A 15,437-nucleotide genomic window follows, 5' to 3' on the forward strand; every position below is an offset into this window, starting at 1 on the left:
AAATATTTTTTTTTATTTTTATAAAAATGTACAGAATAGATGTTTCAGATTTTTATGACTTCCAAGCATTCAGAAATATGTGTCCATTTAGAGACTATAACAAAGCAGTCGAGAATTTGAAACGTTTAGTCATTTATGTTGACTCTGCCCCAGAATGTTATGTCATGAAAGAATGGGATGTTGTCTTTAACAAACCAAGAGCAACAATAGTGTCTGAACAAGAATGTAGACAGAAACTTAAGAAAATAAAAGTTGTACAAGTTGGAATGAAGATGTTAGATGCTTGGGATATCTTATTGTCAAAACTTGAAGATTTTTCAGTTCGTGGTATAAAGTTCTATACACCTTCTCCAAACTTCTATTCTATCTTCACTGGATATAAATATGAACAAGTAGAATGGAAAGAAAATATTATAGAAGCTTGGTTAGACCATGTCAAAGAAATTATATGCAATGGAAACGAAAGAGTCTATGAGTATATCTTATGTTGGTTTGCAAACATCTTACAACATCCAAGTGCTAAAAATGAAACTGCTCTCATCATAATTGGAAAACAAGGAACAGGTAAGAACACATTCTTTACAGATATCTTATGCAAACTGTTAGAGAGCTATTCGAACCCGAATATGACAAACTTAGAAAACATCTGTGGCAAGTTTAACTCCTCAATAGAGAATATGAAACTTATAGTTTGCAATGAACTTCAAAGTATAGATACAACAAAAGTTTTGAACTCGGATGCTTTGAAGAGTCTTATAACAGACAAAGTTGGAGTTGTTGAAAGAAAGTATAAAGACCAAAGAGTTTGTGAAAATGTTGCAAACTTCATTATGGTTTCAAACAATGCTGTTCCGATGAAGTTAGAAAGTTCTGACAGAAGATATGTAGTTATCAGAACGTCAGATTCTCATATGCAAGATACAGAATATTTTGACGACTTAGCAGAAACTTTGACATCTGACTTTTACAACCACTTGTTCTCATATTTCATGACATTAGATATTTCTAAGTTCAATCCAAGACAAATTCCACATACCGAAGAGAGACAAACATTGTTAGAAGCAAACAAGAGTGTATATGAACTGTTCATAGATGAAACTGACTTTGTGTCATTAGATGAAAAGTCTTTATATGATGAATATAAACAATATTGTCAAGAATATGGTTATATGGCAGCTTCTAAACGTACATTCTTGGCAAATGTCAAAAGTCTTTTAGATGTTCAGAATGGTGTATATACAAAGAAAAATTTTTCTGAGTAAATTTAAAAAAAAAATTTTTATCCGATAGAAAAGATGGCAAAATTCATCTCAGTAAATAAGTACATGTCAGGACTTAAAGAAGAACTAGACCCATTCACATATTTGAATGTTTACTTCTACCATTTTGAAAAGTCTTCATTCAGCAAAGTTTGGAACATCGAACCAGTTAAGTTTGCTATTGTGACTAAAAATGGTGCGAAATTTGAAGACTTAGACATAGAAGGTTTGTTAACAGTCAAAGAAAGTTTTGACAGAAGGTTCTCAAACCTTAAAGAAGGCAAAGCATACAAACTTGTTATACCTTATGAACCAAAGAAGACAGACGACTATGAATATTATGAGTCTAAAGTTGTAGAAGTTCAAGGTAAATTGGGTAAAAAGATTTTAGAGTCTAAGCCAGTGTTTACTCCTAAAGAGGAAGAGAACATTGACATTGACCCAGAAATGTTCTAAAAATAAAATATTATTTTTACATGTCAAATTTCTTTTTCTCTGGAACTGGTTCAGGTTCTTTCTTCTCTTCTTCTACTTTCTTTTCTTTCTTTTCTCTCTTCTTCTTTTCTGGTGGAGTTATGTCAAATTTGGCGCAACCATATTTATGTAAAAGTTCTTTGTCCTTTAATAGCTCATCTATTCTGTTTTCTATTTCATCTTCAAGAACAGCGCATGTGTCTTCTTTGCATTCTAAGAACTTTTATTGGACTTCATCTTTCCAATCGGTGTCATCTCTGTCAACAAGTCTGTCATTGACAAATTTTAAGACTGCTCTGCTTAATGTTTTATGGTTCTTGTCATATTCCCAGAAACAGAACTTTAGAACAAATTCCCCTTTCTTGTTTACACTATGTAAGATTTTATGGTCGACAGATGTTTTGCTGTCGAAAAGCTTGTCTCGAATATAGATAGCGAAATCGCTAGACATTTTCTAAAAGATAAAATTTTTAATTTTTCTAAAAATATGTTAGAAAAAAAGTTTGCTGACATTGACAAGAAATTTGAGAATGTTTTAAACAAGAACAAGAGGAAGTTAGAAAATGCTCAGATAAAGCCTATACATGACAAGTTCTTATTTGCTCAGAATGGTATAACAGGTCTAATTGCACCACCTGGGTCGGGTAAGACTTTCACTTATCTTAAAATGGCTGCACAACAACAAGAACTAGATGAGAAGAACCCATTCTATGAGTTAGTTGTTATTTGTTCGACTTCTGGTCAATTTGACCAAACCGTCAATTCGTTCAAAGATATTATAAAGAAGTCTAAGTTAGTATGTATAAAGGATACTGAGTTGTTAGATTGGATAAAGAAGTACCAAAGAAGAGTTTTGAAGTATAATGCTATAAATGAGTATATAAATTCTAAGTTTAAAGACCCAAATGAGGAAATGCAGAGAATATTAGAGAAGAAACACTTCAGAAACAAACAGAAAGAGATAGAATACATTTCGAAGAAATTGCAATCTTACGATTGGAAGACTTACCCTCATAGATGTCTTCTTATCTTAGATGACTTTGCTTCTCATCCTTTGTTAAAGAACAGAGAACAAGACATGTGTCGAATTCTTAAGAAGCTCAGACACTTTAACATCTCAGTCGTAATATGTGTACAGACAGCCAAGAGTTTAAGTAAGGATGTTAAAAGAATACTTACTGACATTATACTTTTCCCCGGATTGTCCGAAGACGATTTCATGGAACTTATGAAAGAGTCCATGGCAGGTAAGTTTGACAGACATGAACTATGGGAGAAGTACAAAGTCATACAAGACCCTCATACTTCTTTCAGAATTCATATCTACGCAAACAAAGTTCAAATTGTAAAAAGTCAAGCTTGAAAAATAAAGAGTTCATTTACTCTGCTTGTTTGAAGTTGTCAAAATACTCTGTTATTTTTTCCTTTAACAATGACAAATCTTCTTTGAATGTAAGTATTGTACAACCTTTAATATCATAGTGTGTTTGAGGTAACGTATCTTGAACTATTTGTTTCACATCTTCATTTGGGGTCATTGAAATCGGTAAGTTTTCGCGATAGAACCAATTTCTGTCAGATTTGTAAATCTTAGCAAGGTCGTAAAAGCTTTTGTTGTTTCTTCTGACTAAATGCAACATAACCATATCTTTATCTTCTTCATTTTCCATCTCTTCAGTATAAATCATATACTTATAGTTCTTTTCCTTTCCTTTTGGTACCGAACGTGGTATTCTTTTCTGAATGCTTTTGTCTTTTGCTTCAATGACTTCATCTTTTGCATGAAGTTTCTTTTCCATCTCTTCACGTTCTTGTCTATGAATTTCGTCAAGAAGTCTGTAAATATACCAAGCATAACGATGTGAAGCCCACATTGCAACAGCATTTACAAGAAGTCTATGTACATAATATCCTCTCAAACCGTTTGGCAATTTTTCACGATTTTCATAGAGTTTTGGCGACTGGGGTTTTTTACCTACTCGCTGTTCTTCACTGTTTTCAGAAAAAAGTATGTCTCGCTGTGCTTCGCTCAAAAGTTCTTGTGTGCTTTGGTTCCTAAACCAGTCTTTAGGAAGCTTAGTATCTGGAGCATAACATGCTGTCAAAATACTTTGCATTTGGTACATATCGTCTTTGACCGAACGAATGAGACGGAGTTGTTTGTTAAACTGTATGTACTCATATTCTTCATTTATAGCTTCATGGACTATAACTGTTGTTGTGTTCTCTGTTGTTGACATTACTGTCTTTACATACAAAATAAAAAAATAAATAAAAATAAAACTAACTTTATTTTTTCTATCTTAAGGAAATTCATGAAATTTGTTGCTGAATTCAATAAAAATATAATTTAGGTGAAGAGGTGAAGCCCACATTGCTACAGCATTTACTAAAAGTCTATGAACATAATATCCTTTCAAACCAGGAGCCAAATTCTTGCGATTTTCGTACGGAATCTCTTCTCTCGGTTTTCCGAGGGAAGCAATCATATGAGGAAATTCTTCTAAAAGTTCTTTTGTCTGTTGGTTTTCAAACCAATGATATGCTTGCTTTGTAGAACGAAGAGCATTCAAAATACTTTGCATTTGGTACATATCGTCTTTGACCGAACGAATGAGACGGAGTTGTTTGTTAAACTGTATGTACTCATATTCTTCATTTATAGCTTCATGGACTATAACTGTTGTTGTGTTCTCTGTTGTTGACATTACTGTCTTTACATACAAAATAAAAAAATAAATAAAAATAAAACTAACTTTATTTTTTCTATCTTAAGGAAATTCATGAAATTTGTTGCTGAATTCAATAAAAATATAATTTAGGTGAAGAGGTGAGATTTCACCTCTTTTTTCACCTCTTTTCTACCCCAGTTATTTTATAAGCGTTTTACATGGTAAACGTTATTTTTTAAATTTTGTGAAAACTCAACGGTTTGACACATACCCTAAAAATTATTTTACTCAGAATTTTGTTGCTGAATTCAATAAAAATATATTTTAGGTGAAGATGTGAGATTTCACCTCTTTTTTCACCTAATTTTTCACCCCAGTTATTTTATAAGCGTTTTACATGAATTGTACGATGTATATTTGAAATCCTAAACAGTTTCGTAGCTTCAATTTCTTCTTTTAGTACATCAAAAATTTTAACAATGCCGAAAGTTTCTTTATACTTCTTCTTGACATCAGATAATAGGAAATCGTCAGCAGTTGGATAGTTTTTGTTCAGAAATTCTAACATGTTCATTTTATCTTCTACCGGCTTCTCTGCTTCTTTCTTTAAGTCTGCATAGTCGTTTCGCATACGTTCTATCTCTTTGACGGAGTAGTTATATTTCCTAATTGCTGCTTTACATTTAGAACATTGCGGGTTCATTTTTGCGTTATATTCTGAAACCTTACCTGCTAAAACAACCAAGGCGTCAATGGTTTTCTTTAAATCTGAAGCAGTTGGTTTTATCTGTTCATTCCATACCTTACCTCTTCTATCTTTATCTCTTATCTGCCATACACATTTTGCAGCTAATGAAACAAAGTTGTCGTATGTCTTAAACTCCCCAGATTTATATATGTCAGAGATGTTCTTATATACCATGTCGCAATCTTTGTCCATAACTTTATGGTTGCAATGAAAACCAAGGAATTCATAATTTACCTTTCGTATGAACTTCTTTATTTCTACTGAGTCAGTTGCTTTGACTTCAATTTCGTCGAATTCAGGAATAGTTAGTTTTTGCTGCTGAATTTCAGGTAGTTTAGGCAAATGGTCGATGAGGTCCTCCATTTCATAAAGATACTGTTCATTTGTTTCATCTTTCGCACTACAGTCTAAATTACTTGTTAAAAGTTCTTGCTTTATCTTCTGGATTTCTGTTTCGAAAGTATATGAAGAAGGAATGAAGCTTTTCATTTCTACTAACATAGATGTTGGATTCATGACTAACGAGTTTGGTGCTGTTGTTTGAATTGTTTTTGTGCCGATTGTTGACATTTCTGTTCTTACATACAAAATAAAAAAATAAATAAAAATAAAACTAACTTTATTTTTTATTTCGGGAAAATTCATGAAAATTCATGAGGGTGAAAAAACAGGTGAAAAAAGAGGTGAAATCTCACCTCTTCACCTAAATTATATTTTTGCTGAATTCAGCAACAAAATGAACGAGGTCAGGATGTATGTAAATACATTTGAATTCATTCATAACACCCTTAGTAAGCTCATAAAATGCTTGTTTTGAGGTCGAGCCACTTTTGGCTCCACCGTATTCTTTCAACCAAAACTCAAGAATTTCCTGCATGAATTTTGTATAAAAAGCAACCACCGGAATTCAGACTGTTGCTATATTCTTCACATAATGCCTTATAATACTCTTCCCAGGACTTATTTTCCAACAACTTTCTAAATTCTTTCCTAAACTGACTGACTGACTGACTGACGGCACAAAGTGGCTTAGCGAAAACATTAATATATAAAATTCATGAAAATTCAAGAGGGTGAAAAAACAGGTGAAAAAAGAGGTGAAATCTCACTTCTTCACCTAAATTATATTTTTTGGTCCGGGAACAACTTTCTCTCAATTGGAGCTGTAGCATACTCTTTGCGTAAGCGGTTCAGACCTTCTTCGAAGTCTTGGTCTCTCTTGGACTGAGATTGGAATTATGGGGCAGGGTTTTGCATAAACATCCAAGGGTTGGGGCAGTAAAGCATAGGCTGAGGAGGGTAGTTCGGGAAGCCTTGTGGTGGGTAGTAACCTTGAGGTGGAAATTGGTAGTAATTCGGAGGTACTTGCTGGAACTGAGGTTGCTGAGGAGACTGTTGTGGTTCTTTAGGTTCCTCTGGTTTGGGAATGGACTCGGTTGGTGGGACGTCGGACATTCGTTTGTGTCCTGTCGGAAGGAAGAACTTTTCCTGTCGGAAGGAAGAACTTTTCCTGTCGGAAGGAAGAACTTTTCCTGTCGGAAGGAAATTTTTTTCCCTTTGTCCGGAAAATTTTTTCCTGTCGGATGGAAAATTTTTTCGAAAGTTCGACCAAAAAGTTCTCAATTTTCGAAAATTTGAATGGTTTACGGACGGACAACTGGAAGAGTTCTTCCTGTCGGAAGGAAAAATTTTTCCCTTTGTCCGGAAAATTTTTCCTGTCGGATGGAAGAGTTCTTCCTGTCGGAAGGAAAAATTTTTCCCTTTGTCCGGAAAATATTTTCCTGTCGGATGGAAGAACTTGGAATGCAAGAAAGACTTGACGAGGCAATTTACCTCATTGAACTTAACGACTGCGTAAAAGACTACTTGCGCAAGGTCATGAAGCCCAAGGTCAAGTTTACCACTATTTCTGGAAGGTCTACACTTCAGCTCGAGACTTCGACTGGAATTCCAATTCAAATACCAGACGGGACAGCCTACGACGACATAAAGGACGCCAAAAGAGAAGCTCTTGTTAAGTTCCTAAACAAACGTCCTTGGATACTACTTCCAAACAGAGAGAACCCTTTCCCAAGAATGAACCAAATTCTCAAGGGTCTCCTTCACTTCTCTGGTCAACCATTCTACATAACCTGTGAAGGCGACATCCACCCAGTTCAGTAAATATCTCATTTTAACTCACTTTTTAATGTTTTTTGTGAAAGTGTCAAAAATAAATTGTTTTCATGAGTTTTCTACGATGTTAGAAAAAATGTTATTTTCTAATATCTTCACATTCAATACTTTTTCAGCACTTTTCCGTAGTTATATATGAAAGACAATTCGAGATAAAAGTCATAGTACAATGGAATAATATGTTGCACACCATTTGTTGTGAACCAAACTTGAAAGTCAGAGAAACTGTTACTAGGTGGTTCGTAGAATTTAGAAGCAAAGTCATAAAAGTCCTTACCAATACATAGAAAACTATTGTTGCTTGAACTGAAACTTGCATGACACATAACATTTTGAGGGTCAAACACGTTTCTATAAACCATCAAATCTGCTGGTGGAAGTATAAATTTAAATGGACCATCTGGTGGTAATGGTTCGTTCTGGTTTAGTAACCGAAGAAATTGTGCCCAAGAACGTTTGTCTACTTCCCAAAATAAAAACTCTGTATCTCTTGGAGGGTTAATTTCAATCTTTTGAAATGAAACGGTGGAGTTCATCTTGTCATATTCTAGTTTCAGATAGTATGTTCCATTTAGTAAAGAGTCGTATTTTTTTTGAAATTCCCAATAATATTTGTTCATTTGAGTTTGAAAGTCATTTAGAGTTTTCTCAAGACTTTCGTCTGAACGAACTGTAAAGATTCTCATTTCGTCAAATTTGTCTATTAGACCATCAGAACCTTCATACTGCCCATGAAAATATACTGCGAACATAAATGCGTTAGTTCTATTTGAAAACAAAACTCTTCTAAATCCTATTGCCTTTGCATCTGAAGGACTTTGAAGCCAACGAATTGGATAGTCAAACCTGTATGCTCGGGATGAAATTTCTTCATCTGAAATAGTCCTACCAGCATTTGTAAAGATATAGTCTAACGGTTTTGTATCTGCTACTTTTGTTCTTTGTTTTTCAACCTGAAGCATTTAATATATGTAAAAATATATTGTTTTAAAATGGTATGCCATTTCATATTTCTCATCTAACAAACAAGTTTCCCAACGGTCTTCTCCAACAAACTCAGCGTACATTTCAAATAAAATAAAAAAATGTCACTTTTTAAAAAATAAATTTTTATTTCATGCAATGTTTTATTTCTGTGCCGTCTTCAAGTATGCCCCAATATTTCCTTTTCGATATTACATGAACTTCGGAAAATACCTTATCTAGCTTAAAACAGCCCATCTTTTCACCGACCATTCCCATTTCAATGAGTTTGTTGTATCCTTCTTCGTTCGTCATGAGTGCGTCAATGTTCTCATAGTAAACCTTCACTTTGGATTTGACTTCGGAGAAGAATTTGTTGTAGTTGTCAAGGACTGCCTTTGCGAACTGAGGGTAAGACCAATGTTCGACAATAGGTTTTAATGTGGTTACTAAGCCACTTTGACCTTGAGTGAATTCGTACTTCAAAACAAAAGGAGAAAACCTTTCAACAAAGTTGTCGACCTTCTCATAATGTTTACTCTTCATCTCTTGAGGTTTCTTAATGGAATATCCCCATGTCGAATTCATAAGCAATTTGAGTGTCATTGCAAGTTTGGGGTTTGAAGCTTTCCTAATATCATACAGTTGTTGTATGACTTTTCCAACTGTATAGTTCCTTCCCGGGAACTCACCATCTTCGTTTGGAATTCCAGTCGGAATATATTGGACAAACCTCATGTATGCAGCGTTAAGGTCGACATAGTATATCTTTTCATCTGAGTCGAACTTGTCGCAACCAATTGGTCCAGTTTGTGGAAATTCAAGCGAGTCTCTTATCTTCTAGAAAACTTCTCCTGTTATCTCATAAACATCGTCGAAGCAACCTGTTTCATATAAAATTTTCTGACCTAACTCAGATGCTCTCCAATACAATTTGACGTCAATTGGATGTCTCAATGGAAGTTTGTTTATAGCATCTTGAAGTTCTTGCAACCTCATTGGAAGTTCTTCTGGTTCAGGTTGGTATCCGAACATACCAACCCCTTGTGGAACTGTGTACTTCTTTTGTACTAGAACTTTGTCTGGAACAACTTTTGGTCTTGCTAACAATGAAAAGTTTGTTTCGTCTTTGGTACAAAAGTTTCTGTCAGCTTGTCATCTGGAATTGGTTCCAACAAACCTTTCTCGAAAAGAATGTTTACAGCTCTGACAATGTTGCACTTACTTTTACCAAAGAATGGGTTTGTAAGACTTTCGTTCAACATGAAGTGGTTGTAGACAATTACAATCTTCAACCATGGTAAGTCTTTGTCAACAACATAGTCGTCATGTGAAGAACCTTTAGCTGTAGGTATGTTGACTCGGATATTGACATTTGCCAACGGTGCAATTTTTGCCAATTGACCTCTGAGAATGTACCTTGTCTTCACACATGACTCAAGATACTTCATCTTCTCATCTGTAACAAGACCAGAGTTCCTGAGACATGTAAGAATGCAAGGTTCATTGACAATTGTTTCAATTGAATTGTAAATTCCATACCTTGTCAAGTCAATGTCAGACTTATTTATGAAGGGGAAGTATCCAGCATGTTGTCTGACTGCTTGAGGGTTAGGTTGGTACCATTCGAACTTGACACTTGCAATTCCTTCAATTGCATTAAAAATGTCTGAGTCGGAGTCAACCATTTGTTCTCTCTTTGTAGTCTTGAAAGCGTCAAGAAGTTTTGCGGCTGTTTGTTCATTGCCATGTGCATAGTAAATGTGACCATCCAAATCTGTTATGGTCAATCTGAGATTGTGTCCTTTCTTATTTCCGTCTTGTATGGCAGCAAGTACACCCATGAAGCCTTCTTTGTTCTTTCCTTCGTCAAAGTTTACTGTAAAGGTTCGACCAGATGTAATTTGACTTCTAACTTCACGATACTTTTCATATGCATATCTTGTTCTTTCCATGGGAGCATGTGCGTCTTCACCTTTTCCTTTTTTCCTTCTCAAAGGATGCAATTGTTCGTCATGTTTCCAGTAGAATCTGGCAAAGCCGTCGTGTCCTTCAACTTGAGGTTCACTAACATCGAAAGGCATGTCCATAAGACGTTCTTCTTCTAACCTCTCTAGTCTGTTTGGATAATTGGCACGTGCTGTTTCCAAATCCATTTCGTAGCGAAGACCAGACAATTTGTCATAGACTTTTATGGGTCTTCCCTTCCTATATTTAAACTTCTTCGAAACTTTCCAACCATATCTTTCTAACTCTGCTTTTATTCTAGCAGACCTTCTATCCATTCTATACGGGGGCATTTTTATAAAAATAAAAAAATGTTTTTTTCTTTACTTTACATAACCACCTGCTGCCATAAGTCTTTGACGCCAACCCATACCAGCTAATGAAGGTTGACTTGGTTTAGTTTCCAAACTAAACTTTGGTTTTGGTTTATCTTCAGTTTTTGGCTTCCCTTCTTCTATTGGTTTTTCGTCACTTTTCGGTTTCTCTGACTTTACCTCACTTGCTGGAATAGTTGTGTCGTCAACATCTTCATAAATGTCATATGCCATCTGTTTCTGTTTTCCTTTCAACTTTTTGTGTTTGTTGTAAAGTTTAGAATATTTCGACTCTAAGTCAATGAGATGTTCTATAATGAACTGTTGGTCAGTGAAGTAAACTTTTCCATCTGTTGTCTCGAAAGCTCCTTCAGACTTCAATATTTTATTTGTGAGAGTCTGTTTCTTTTTGAGATACTAGCCGTTCCATTTCTATGAAAAGTGACTTTATAGTTAGGGTTTGTATTTCCAGACCTGGCACTTTCTATTATTGAATTTTTCTCTTCATCTGTAAGTTCTTTGACAGGTTTTGACAATGGTTCTGAACTTTTTGTTTGTGGTGTCAAATCTACCGTTTCAACTTCTTCGGTCATTTCATCTCAGTAAAAAATTTTAGTTTGGTTTGTTTTCAACTGGTTGTTTAGGTTTTTTAAGTCGGTCTAAAACTTCCTGAGGTATAGGAAGAACTTTACAAACACGTGGTGTAACTACTGGAAGCCGACAAATCCATCTTGAACTTATTTGTCTCAATGCTGCATTGTTCATTTCATCTCAGTAAAAAAATTTACATTCCCCACGTTTGAGGCGGTTGAGGTTGGTTATTGTTTACCCACTGTTGTGCATGGTTATATCCTCTGTTAAAGAATCTTTCACCTTGGTCCATATAGTGTCCTGCTTGGTTATAGTAGTCATTTGCTTTGTTATAATAGTTTCCTGCTTGTCTTCCTACATTGTCCATCCATCCTTGAACTTTTCCTCTTGTTTCAGGATTTGGAATAAGATTTGTTGCATCTCGTGCTACATCCCAACCTTTCTGTACAGTTTGTATAATAGGTTGTGCTTTCTCTTTAAGTATACCTAATGTACTCAAAATCTTCTTTCCAATTCCAAATGCACCTCTGGCTATTGTTCCCACTGCGGGCAAAAATCTGGATGCAACTCCTGCTAATGCGCCAAATAAACCCATTTCTTATAGGGTAAAAATGACGAATCCGAACAAGGACCCCTATGTTTCTAAAGCGACAAAGAAAGCACTCATGATAAAAATCTTTAGTTCAACACCAAATGCTTGGTTTATGGATATCTTGGAAAACATTCCGAGAGTTAGAACAGATGGACCTCCATACTGGTTAATATTTGTTGGTCAAAACACAAGATACTGTGAAGCCATACCATTATGGTCCAAAAATATTTTAGATGTAAAAACTGCTTTGACAATATTCGTTGACAAATACCATCCAACAAAACTGACATCTGACTGTGAAAGTTCTTTCAAATCAGATGATGTAAAAAACTATCTGCGTTCAAAAAATGTAAACCAATATTTCATTGTCGACCAAAACCATTCTGCTCTTGGTGTCATTGACGGTTGTATAAAAATGTTAAGAGACTTAAACCAACCACAAGGTGTTGAAGCAAATGAAATGTCATATGACGACAAATATAGACACTTCTCCATGGCAAAGATGAGACAAGTTTTAAATATTTACAATAACTGTAAACAAAAAGGTTTGGGAAACCACTCCCCCGAAGAAATGAAAAACAACCCTGACTTAGAGAAAGACTATATATTTAATAATTTAGTCAAAAGAGACAAACAAGAAAGAATGCCGGGCTTCAAACTTCAGAAAGGTGACAAAGTAAAAATAGAAATACCTAAACGCGACCCATATGAAAATACTATTGACTATGACAACAATGGGAACCCGACAGGTACTCACATTCGTGTTCGTAAAAATAGAAGAAAGTATACAAGAGAATATTATGAAGTTTTAGGCAAACATGGCAAAATGTACACACTGCAAGCAGAAGATAAAACTACTATTGCCAGACCTCGTTTCAAACTTGTCAAAGTTCAAGGTGGTATACTTTCAAAGACAGTTCCTAACAAATATAAGACAACTCCTGACGAATATGCTAAAGAAGTTGAAAATGACGACTAAGCATTTCTATACCATGCGTAAACTGTCATGTAAGGTGGCATGTAGTCTTTACTTTGTCCCGTTGTTTGTGTATATCCTGAAACGAAATGTGTATGGTTTCCATCTCCCTGAGTGTCACTCCAGTAACCATTTATAGCAAACTTAACGTCGTCTTTAACATCATATCCTTTACCTTTTGTCATTCCTGACCAACCAATATATCTATGACTATGCCAACCTGCTTGAGATGTACTTAAATCTATGTAGTGACTGTGTGCAGGTAAATTTGCACCTGAAATCGTTTTACTTCCACCTGTTTCCTTTGAAGAGTTTGCACAATACAAAAACCTGTCGACTATTTGAGTCCAAGTTCCAAAACCAAGTACTACTTCTGGTCTGGTAGAATTCATTGAAACATATAATGAGCCAACCGGGTAAATAAGATTCGGCAAAATTTGTTTAAGCACATTGAGTTCCTGTCTTAGATGCATAATACTATTGTCATTAGATATCAAAGTATCTACAAGACTTGTTGCCGGTGGTATTGTTGGACCTTTACTTGGCAAGGTTGTGTTTAGTGTAATATCATCTGCTGTAAAAGTTGTAAAACTTGTATGTGTATGAGTCTTATCTGCTTTCTTTTCAAGGCTAACGTTTAAGTCTGTTATTTCAGATATAGAATGTGTATGTCCAACGTCACTTTTCCTGTTTAAGGTTTCTTGTAAGTTTGTAATATTTGCAATGGTATGTGTATGTCCAACGGCACTTTTCCTGTTTAAGGTTTCTTGCAAGTTTGTAATATTTGCAATGGTATGTGTATGTCCAACGGCACTTTTCCTGTTTAAGGTTTCTTGCAAGTTTGTAATATTTGCAATGGTATGTGTATGTCCAACGGCACTTTTCCTGTTTAAGGTTTCTTGTAAGTTTGTAATATTTGCAATGGTATGTGTATGTCCAACGGCACTTTTCCTGTTTAAGGTTTCTTGTAAGTTTGTAATATTTGCAATGGTATGTGTATGTCCAACGGCACTTTTCCTGTTTAAGGTTTCTTGTAAGTTTGTAATATCAGATATAGAATGTGTATGAGTCTTATCTGCTTTTGTCTCTAATGTTTCCTTAAGACTTGGTATTTGGTTAATATAATGTGTATGAGTCTTTTTAGAATATTCGTTTTCAGCTCTTGTCACTTCACTTGACATTTTATTGTCAACATATGTTTTGTCTGCTAGTTCAGGATGAGTATGTTCTTTTGTTGCATAAGCATTGTTAGCTCTTTCTTCTTCTTTTGCTATTTCATCGTCTACATATTCTTTGTCAGCTTTGTTGTCAACATCTGCTTTCAAAAGAAGTTCATTTATAGGTTTCTCGTTTAAAGTTCCTTTTGTTGGATTTATACAGACAGTATTGTTCTTCTTGTCTTGAAATAGAAACTCATCTGTTAAAGGGTTTAATGTCAGTTTTAAGTTTCCTTCTTTCAATGACTCAGATATCTTAGAATAGTTTGAAAAGTTTGTTGTGTTCTTATTTAGAGCTTGCATAATGAGTTGTCGGTTGTGTTGTATTTCTCTCATAGACGCTGTTTCATTTGACATTTTTATTATAGATAAAATATGCTTCCAATAGAAAAAGAAAATTCTAGAGTTGCTACAACTAAACCATTAGATGAACTTTTTACTAATGTCGGTCAAAAGTTTGAGACAGATACCGTAAAGCATGAAGGCTATCGTTTTGACTACCCATTAAGATGGTTAAGAGACCCATCTGTCACAAAAGCTATTGGCTTTCGAAGAATAAAGTTTGTGTCTGTAGAAGATAAAAGTTTTCCATTTATTGTAAGGTTTCATATAGATTATACATCTGAAGGGCAACGAAAAATGTGGGAAGAAATTGAGCTAATACAAGTTGACCTCTCATCTTCTCTACAGGCTGCATTAAAAAATATAGAAGATAAAATAAATTCATGTTATGCAAAATATGCTGATGAATATGCGAATACCAATAGCACACTTTATGTGAGAATTGTATATGACAAACAAAATTCACAAGTGTCATTTCAAATCTACGAAGACAATCCAAATAAAGACGAACAAATATATACAGAATTCACTGCAATGTCATGGTATTATTTGCAAAGAATGTTAAATCAGAAAGTTGAACCTCCTTTAGCAAATATCTACAGTCGATATGCAAGAGATGAACCATATTTATTTAAAGATGTTTTCGACCAAGATGCTGTGATAGTTCATGCTTCATTTTCTGGCGCCCAAAACTCTTTCTTATGCTTGGCAAATGACTTTTACGAAAAACCTACAAAGTTATACGAACCACCAAGTGGAAGTATTTCAGACTTTCAAGTATGGTTTACTACAGATGGAAGAAAAAGAATAATTCCATTATACCATGCGTTTTACTTAGAACTTAGTTTCATATACAACTACTATCGAACGATAAAAATATAACTTTTTAATACGGTTGAGGTGTTGGATTTGGTTGCCAACTAGACTGTGGTGCAGGTTCAGGCTGTTGTATAACAGGAGCTTGTTCTTCTGGTTGAGGGTCTTTAGGTATAATACCAACAAACCGACCTACTCTTTTACCAATATTTTTGACTCCGTTCCAAATTCCTCTTCCGACAGATTTTATTCCATTCCATATACCTCTTCCAACTCTTCTGAAGAAGTTTC

The 15,437-nt window shown here is 34.8% G+C and overlaps 15 protein-coding genes and 2 pseudogenes across 17 annotated transcripts, besides 1 other annotated feature; 5 read left to right on the top strand and 12 right to left on the bottom strand.

Moving 5' to 3' along the window:
- Window positions 1-15,437: part of a mobile genetic element that runs on past both edges of the window.
- On the top strand, window positions 27-1,262 carry TVAGG3_0900160 (uncharacterized protein; the record flags this gene model as incomplete). Its single annotated transcript, XM_051251266.1, has 1 exon — window positions 27-1,262. The coding sequence occupies one exon, from the start codon at window positions 27-29 to the stop codon at window positions 1,260-1,262; it is 1,236 nt and encodes a 411-aa protein (XP_051076840.1).
- On the top strand, window positions 1,326-1,715 carry TVAGG3_0900170 (protein of unknown function, DUF4108 family; the record flags this gene model as incomplete). The annotated part of the gene is made up of 1 exon (XM_051251267.1): window positions 1,326-1,715. One exon carries the CDS (start codon window positions 1,326-1,328, stop codon window positions 1,713-1,715), a length of 390 nt encoding a protein of 129 aa, XP_051076841.1.
- Window positions 1,732-1,953, bottom strand: TVAGG3_0900180 (uncharacterized protein; the record flags this gene model as incomplete). Its single annotated transcript, XM_051251268.1, has 1 exon — window positions 1,732-1,953. A coding segment is annotated over one exon (222 nt), but the record flags the coding sequence as incomplete, so codon positions are not given.
- On the top strand, window positions 2,221-2,856 carry TVAGG3_0900190 (protein of unknown function, DUF4106 family; the record flags this gene model as incomplete). Its single annotated transcript, XM_051251269.1, has 1 exon — window positions 2,221-2,856. A coding segment is annotated over one exon (636 nt), but the record flags the coding sequence as incomplete, so codon positions are not given.
- On the bottom strand, window positions 3,113-3,973 carry TVAGG3_0900200 (KilA, N-terminal/APSES-type HTH, DNA-binding family; the record flags this gene model as incomplete). Its single annotated transcript, XM_051251270.1, has 1 exon — window positions 3,113-3,973. The coding sequence occupies one exon, from the start codon at window positions 3,971-3,973 to the stop codon at window positions 3,113-3,115; it is 861 nt and encodes a 286-aa protein (XP_051076844.1).
- TVAGG3_0900210 (KilA, N-terminal/APSES-type HTH, DNA-binding family) lies at window positions 4,037-4,441 on the bottom strand (the record flags this gene model as incomplete). The annotated part of the gene is made up of 1 exon (XM_051251271.1): window positions 4,037-4,441. One exon carries the CDS (start codon window positions 4,439-4,441, stop codon window positions 4,037-4,039), a length of 405 nt encoding a protein of 134 aa, XP_051076845.1.
- On the bottom strand, window positions 4,788-5,723 carry TVAGG3_0900220 (organellar and viral DNA polymerase type B; the record flags this gene model as incomplete). Its single annotated transcript, XM_051251272.1, has 1 exon — window positions 4,788-5,723. One exon carries the CDS (start codon window positions 5,721-5,723, stop codon window positions 4,788-4,790), a length of 936 nt encoding a protein of 311 aa, XP_051076846.1.
- Window positions 6,390-6,608, bottom strand: TVAGG3_0900230 (uncharacterized protein; the record flags this gene model as incomplete). The annotated part of the gene is made up of 1 exon (XM_051251273.1): window positions 6,390-6,608. One exon carries the CDS (start codon window positions 6,606-6,608, stop codon window positions 6,390-6,392), a length of 219 nt encoding a protein of 72 aa, XP_051076847.1.
- TVAGG3_0900240 (uncharacterized protein) lies at window positions 6,942-7,316 on the top strand (the record flags this gene model as incomplete). Its single annotated transcript, XM_051251274.1, has 1 exon — window positions 6,942-7,316. The coding sequence occupies one exon, from the start codon at window positions 6,942-6,944 to the stop codon at window positions 7,314-7,316; it is 375 nt and encodes a 124-aa protein (XP_051076848.1).
- Window positions 7,680-8,290, bottom strand: TVAGG3_0900250 (uncharacterized protein; the record flags this gene model as incomplete). Its single annotated transcript, XM_051251275.1, has 1 exon — window positions 7,680-8,290. A coding segment is annotated over one exon (611 nt), but the record flags the coding sequence as incomplete, so codon positions are not given.
- On the bottom strand, window positions 8,439-9,029 carry TVAGG3_0900260 (DNA/RNA polymerases family; the record flags this gene model as incomplete). Its single annotated transcript, XM_051251276.1, has 1 exon — window positions 8,439-9,029. The coding sequence occupies one exon, from the start codon at window positions 9,027-9,029 to the stop codon at window positions 8,439-8,441; it is 591 nt and encodes a 196-aa protein (XP_051076850.1).
- Window positions 9,286-10,135, bottom strand: TVAGG3_0900270 (annotated as a pseudogene). The gene has a single exon. A coding segment is annotated over exon 1 (850 nt).
- Window positions 10,139-10,576, bottom strand: TVAGG3_0900280 (uncharacterized protein; the record flags this gene model as incomplete). The annotated part of the gene is made up of 1 exon (XM_051251277.1): window positions 10,139-10,576. A coding segment is annotated over one exon (438 nt), but the record flags the coding sequence as incomplete, so codon positions are not given.
- On the bottom strand, window positions 10,622-11,205 carry TVAGG3_0900290 (annotated as a pseudogene). Its single transcript has one exon. A coding segment is annotated over exon 1 (584 nt).
- TVAGG3_0900300 (uncharacterized protein) lies at window positions 11,225-11,377 on the bottom strand (the record flags this gene model as incomplete). Its single annotated transcript, XM_051251278.1, has 1 exon — window positions 11,225-11,377. The coding sequence occupies one exon, from the start codon at window positions 11,375-11,377 to the stop codon at window positions 11,225-11,227; it is 153 nt and encodes a 50-aa protein (XP_051076852.1).
- On the bottom strand, window positions 11,397-11,798 carry TVAGG3_0900310 (uncharacterized protein; the record flags this gene model as incomplete). The annotated part of the gene is made up of 1 exon (XM_051251279.1): window positions 11,397-11,798. One exon carries the CDS (start codon window positions 11,796-11,798, stop codon window positions 11,397-11,399), a length of 402 nt encoding a protein of 133 aa, XP_051076853.1.
- Window positions 14,364-15,212, top strand: TVAGG3_0900320 (uncharacterized protein; the record flags this gene model as incomplete). The annotated part of the gene is made up of 1 exon (XM_051251280.1): window positions 14,364-15,212. One exon carries the CDS (start codon window positions 14,364-14,366, stop codon window positions 15,210-15,212), a length of 849 nt encoding a protein of 282 aa, XP_051076854.1.

The sequence above is a fragment of the Trichomonas vaginalis genome, chromosome I (genome assembly GCF_026262505.1).
Source record: "Trichomonas vaginalis G3 chromosome I, whole genome shotgun sequence".
Taxonomy (NCBI): Eukaryota; Parabasalia; order Trichomonadida; family Trichomonadidae; genus Trichomonas; species Trichomonas vaginalis.